This window comes from Alexandromys fortis, unplaced genomic scaffold (genome assembly GCF_014885135.2).
Source record: "Alexandromys fortis isolate MF-2015 unplaced genomic scaffold, M_Fortis_MF-2015_v1.1 scaffold_594, whole genome shotgun sequence".
NCBI lineage: Eukaryota > Metazoa > Chordata > Mammalia > Rodentia > Cricetidae > Alexandromys > Alexandromys fortis.
In genome coordinates, this window is record NW_026068459.1 from 48,342 (window position 1) to 54,340 (window position 5,999).

Sequence of the window (5,999 nt, forward strand, 5' to 3'; positions counted from 1 at the left end):
AGCTAGAAGGCTAGCTGTAATGTTAAATCACACAAGGTCACATTTATCTGTTTACTCCTGGAATCTCGAGTTAAATGTTTTGCTTCACCATACATCTCAATGGCCTACAAGTCCAATGGAAGCACAGAATCTGCTCCTGCTTATGGAAAATGATGCACTTTCCTGGAGGGCAGGGCTGTTTCTTTACTAAAATCACGTTCCAATAGGACACTTTTTTTTTTTTTTATCAACAAGGTACCTTCCTAAAGTGAGTCCATGATGCTAACGAAATCACCAGAATGTTCAAAAGAAGAGTCATAACTCACATATCTTTGGATTATGTGTTCACGTTATTTTATTAAACCAGAGCCTTCAAAAGAATATTGAAAATTACGAGGCCTGGTCAATACACATTTCCACTGGGACCATTGATACTGCTCTCCAAGAACAGTTTGGTTGAATGCTGTCCACAGCAACTACATTCACAATGTCATACAGCCCTGGAGTATAGTCTTTAGGCTTCTGGAGTGAGTCCAAGGTGAAAAAGATGATGTCATCCACCACGCCAGTTCTTCCATCAATACTGGTCACACAGACCTAAGAAGAGAAATGAAGACACTGAGTATGGAGAAGCAGAGCCCACCACAGGTGACCCTCAACAACCCCTTGGCTCTCATCAGCAGATCCCTTGGCCCATCACTGATTCTCATCCTAGACACACAGGGAATACCTGGAAACTATATCGACACATTCTATTCCTGTGTGATGAGAAGACATGTCCTTCAAGCTACCCAAGGTGGCCCACACTCTATCTCCTGTGTGATGAGAAAATATGTCCTTCATAGCATTATGGCCCCACACTCTATCTCCCGTGTGATGAGAAAATATGCCCTTCATAGCAGTATGGCCCCACACTCTATCTCCCATGTGATGAGAAAATATGCCCTTCATAGCAGTATGGCCCCACACTCTATCTCCCGTGTGATGAGAAAATATGCCCTTCATAGCAGTATGGCCCCACACTCTATCTCCTGTGTGATGAGAGGAAGTGCCATTCGTGTTAACCAATATGGCCACACAGTATACCACCCTGACTTTACATCTAATTCTCAGGCTGTACTGACCATGGTCTTACCCACCTTTATCAGCAGGCTGAACACCTCAAACCCAGTGTACTCAACGTTTACCCACAATTGCCTCACAGTCACAGTCAAGGCGCTTTCTAACTGTTGTTCACAGAACATCCTAACGTCAAGTAAAGCACACAGCCTAGGAATTAAGTATGTGTATATTCTACATTATTTTCTATTAGTTCTCTTTTCTTTTCTTCTTTTTTTTTGGGGGGGGTGGATTTTTTTCAAGACAGGGTTTCTCCGTAGCTTTTTTGGTTCCTGTCCTGGAACTAGCTCTGGTAGACCATGCTAGCCTCAATCTCACAGAGATCCGCCTCCTGAGTGCTGGGATTAAAGGCGTGCGCCACCACCGCCCGGCCTATTATTTCTTTTTCAATTCACATTCGTGAATGTGTCTACTTTTGCAGGGGATATACTGCCAAACAAAATTCTGAGAAAGAAAGTTATCAGGAAGGAAAGATAGGCAGTTACCTACCCATGACAAGGACAATATGGAAGCAAATTACCTCATCCATATTCTGGGAGTTTAGCAGGCTCAAAGCGTGAATTGTGATGTTTGAAGTACCTGGCTTCAAGGAATACTCAACCAGCAACAAGTCCCCTTTAAAGGGCAAAAATCCTAAAACAGCCAAGAAAATTAGAAGGGTAAATATTATTGCGCTCAGGTCATGTCACATTACCTAAGGCCCTTTGTCACTGTAATAGGATGACCAACATTTCCTGAATGTAAAGTCACTTTTCCAAATGCTTATAGATACCTTTTGGACAGGTATGGTGGCTTGTGCCTTTAATGCCAGCACTCCAGATGCAGAGGCAGGGGGATCTCTGTGAGTTTGAGGCCAGCCTGGTCTACAGAGTGAGTTCCAGGACAGGTTCCAAAGCAACACTGAGAAACCCTGTCTCAAAAAACAAAAGATAAAATAAAACCCATCACAGATACCTTGAATATCTTCCTACAATAAGGGAAGTTTATAATCCTTTAAACACTGCTTTTTCTACCCTCGTTAACAGTCAGATATTGACAACTAAGAACTGTGTGTCTCAGAGTAAGCAATTTGTTAGAATCACTGGTATTCCTCTTCAAATAGCCACATCTCCATTTGGAGAGGCAGCCAGGAACATTTGTAGAAGCAAATTGCTGAATCTGAGTACCTCCCAGTGCACCTAGGCTAAAGTCAAAGTCGGAGGGTCTGACTGTTGAGACTAACAGTGTTTTAGAACAAGGACACATAGAGAAGAGGTGGAGAGAAAAGGAACAAGAACTATTTGCACCCTGGCTTTGCAGTGATTGAAGTATTTTTTATGTAAATCCCTTGCATGCATGATGTGTTCAGTGACTAGAAATTGAATGTAGTCAGATGTGTTGGCAAAAGTTTATAATCTCAGTCCTGGAGAGATGGCTCTGTAGTTAAGAGCTCATGGTGCTCTAGCAGAGGTTAGGTTCCCAGCAACAACATGGTGGCTCAGAACCATGTGAAACTCTAGTTTCAGGGGACCCAAGACCCTCTTCAGCCCTCTTTGGGTACTAGGCACACACACCGTACACATATGTGCATGTAAATACTCATAGACATAAATAAAAATTAAGAATATTGCTACTGGTAGGTCCACCATGTTCCAGGGGAAGCCTTCACATCCTTGAATGTATAAGCAGTGCAGATTGGACTTGATCAGTGAATAAGGAGAGGACACAAAGTTGGGTGTATAGGGAAGAGGGGTGGGCTCGGGGGAGGAGATGAAAACGGTCAAAGTTCATTATATAAAGTTCTTGAAGAACTAAAAAAAATGCAAACCATACCTCCAGAAAGTAGTTGCATGGGGAAAAATGTTTCCTTGCTTATGAAGATGTTGTCCTTTGTTGCATAAGTCACACACTTAATGCAAAATCTTTTGTCAAATTCTGATGGTTCAATACCATAGATAGGATCAGACATGGCTTTCACCTACAATACAAGGAGACAGTGATTGCAGCTAAAATAACAATTACAAGCAGATCTTTGTATATGCAAATGATTCACCATCAAAACGATGGCAACTTAACAAGTTGGTTTGTCACAGTTGTAAGGACTTTGGGGACATACGACTCCTGTCAAAGACAGAGTGCTTTATTTTTCACATCAAAACAGACCAGATCCAGCAACCCCATGGTGGCTCACAACCATCTGTAATGAGGTCTGGTGCCCTCTTCTGGCAGGCAGACATTCACACAGACAGAATATTAAATAAATAAATAAATAAATAAATAAATAAATAAATAAATGAGAAAAAGACTCAGCATTTAAAAAAAACAGACCAGATTAATCAGAAATCATTTAAATGACAGCTTTTAATACGGTATATCATCATGGACATGAGAAGATGCATAAACTGTGCCTGTTCCATGGTTTGTTAAATGTATTCCAAAAATAAATTGCTCACCTATGTTGAATGCATTTACATCTCCCATCTGAAGAGATGGCTCAGAAGTAAATAGCACATATTGGTTCCAGATGACCTGAGTTTGACTCCAAGCACCCATGCCAGGCAGCTCATAATGCCATAAGCTCTACCACACTAGTGCTAATGCTATCTGCAGGCATCTATACACAGGTGTCATAAACCCAGGGGGACACATGTATACATGTTTAAAAATAAAGTAAATCTTTAAAAATAGAAATACCATGAACAAAGAGAAGACTAAAGATATAACCTAAGGCTTAAGAAAAGATTTTAATATTCTATTGCCCTTCCCAGTCAAATGGCACCGAGTGGATGATCCAATCTGCAGTACAGGGCCACTACATACAACAAGTTACAAAGCAAGATGTGGATCTGATGGAGGTGGGTCTTGTATCATTGGTTAACTAATAAAGAAAACTGCTTGGCCTGATAGGACAGAAAATTAGGTAGGCAGAGTAGACAGAACAAAATGCTGGGAGAAAGAGGCTGAGTCAGAGAATCGCCATGATTCTCCCACCCGACACAGTCGCAGGTTAAGATCTTTCCTGGTAAGCTACCTCGTGGGCTACACAGATTATTAGAAATGGGTTAGATCAATATGTAAGAGCTAGCCAATAAGAGGTTAAAACTAAAGGGCCAAGCAGTGTTTAAAAGAATACAGTTTCCATGTAATTATTTCTGATAAAGCTAGCTGTGCAGGCGGCTGGGTGCCAGGGACGCAGCCCTGCCACTCTTATTACTACATGGATCCTTGTCTTAGGACCGTATGTCAAAAACAGGGTGATTGAATGCTTGCATGTTTACACTTATATACTCATACAGCTTTTAGAAAGAAACAAAACCAACCCACGGCACAGTGCATGGGGCTTGTAATCCTAGCAATTGGAATGAAGAGACTAGTAGAATGACTGTGAATTTGAGGTCAGTGAAGGCTACATAATGAATTCCACACATATGATAAACAGATTAAGAGCCTGTCTCCTAAAACAAGATAAAATGGAAAAGAAATGAATGTTTGCATAAATTGTGAATTGGCATTAGCTGTACAATTCTTGATAAAACAAGAAGATACAATGAGAATACTTGCAGTATGTTAAAATTATACGTAAAATCAAGAAAACAAAGCATTAAGTAAAATAATGGGAAGAAACATGAACATTTTTCCTAACAAAGATAGATATTTTTCTTAGCATGGAAACAGATATTATGAATTTAACTAATGAGAAGAGCAAAAAGAGAAAACTGCAACTTTATCACTAAGATTTAAAGAAATTCGGGGGGTAGGAAATTGTCTCGGTGGGTGAAGTGCTTACTGTGCAACCATAGGACCTGAATGCTGATTCCCAGAATCCCCACATAAAAGCAAGATATGGTGGAATCCATCTGTAACCTCAATCCTGAAGGTAGAGACAGACAGATTCTGTAACTTTCTGAACAGTTCAGAATAACCCTAACAGTGAGCTCCAGGTTCTGGGAGAGACTGTCTCTAAATATAAAAGGACATGAGTAACTGAGAAAAACATGCCAGTGTTGAACTATGACTTCCAAACATGTCTGTATGCGGATTCCACGTGCATACAACACATGCAGGAAATACACACATAGAGAAACAAAAAAATAAAGATTTTTATAATTTGAAATATTATAAATCTATATTAGTTCTCATTTTACAATAATACAATATACAATTATTTTTATAATAGTTTAATAATAGAAATTAATAATCTATGTTTACCAATACTGGCAAAAGGCTTTTATGTAACCTGTTGGTGAGATAATCAATTTAGATAGTATAGCTAAAAGAAATTTAAAGTCATCCAGTGATATGTAAATACTTGGACATTTGTGTGTGCTAAGTAGATCTTAATTGGTGTATTTAGAAGTATGGCACACACAGCGCTGCTCATGCTAATTCTACTAGTTTGAATGCATAGGATAGAAAGGAACTGTCACTAAGAGATGCAAGCTACGGAGGGGGGGGGGGGAATAGAATGACCATAATTTACTATGTTGTTCAAATACTAGGAGAAGAGATGCAAAAGATTTAGGAACAGAAAAACATCACTGCAGTTGAATTTTAGAGCATCAAGTCTTCTAAACTCAAAGGAGAAGGTCAACTTTGACCCTATGTCTACAATGTTGCTTGTCTTAATCCAAGAGGAATAATCAAAATGCCATTACGGTGAGGGAATGTTAGCAAACTCAGGCTTACTTTGATGGTTTTCACTGCGTGAGTTATTTCATCCTCTTCTACAAGAGCAATGACGCTCATTCCAACATTTACTGGAACATTTCCACACACCATGTCAGGATTAAAGAAGATGGTTTCATTAATCCAGCCGTAATCGGGGCAGAGATGGGTCACAATTCCTCTGACAGATTTCAGCTTGAAGTTATCTATGAGACAGGTAAACCAATGTCACACTGGCTCCCATCAAATACAAGCGA

At 39.8% G+C, this 5,999-nt stretch overlaps 1 protein-coding gene across 1 annotated transcript; it reads right to left on the bottom strand.

Moving 5' to 3' along the window:
• Positions 1-369: 369 nt before the first annotated feature.
• On the bottom strand, positions 370-5,948 carry LOC126495736 (cancer/testis antigen 55-like; the record flags this gene model as incomplete). Its single annotated transcript, XM_050133336.1, has 4 exons — positions 370-576; positions 1,619-1,731; positions 2,911-3,055; positions 5,764-5,948. Coding segments are annotated over 4 exons (650 nt in total), but the record flags the coding sequence as incomplete, so codon positions are not given.
• Positions 5,949-5,999: the final 51 nt, after the last annotated feature.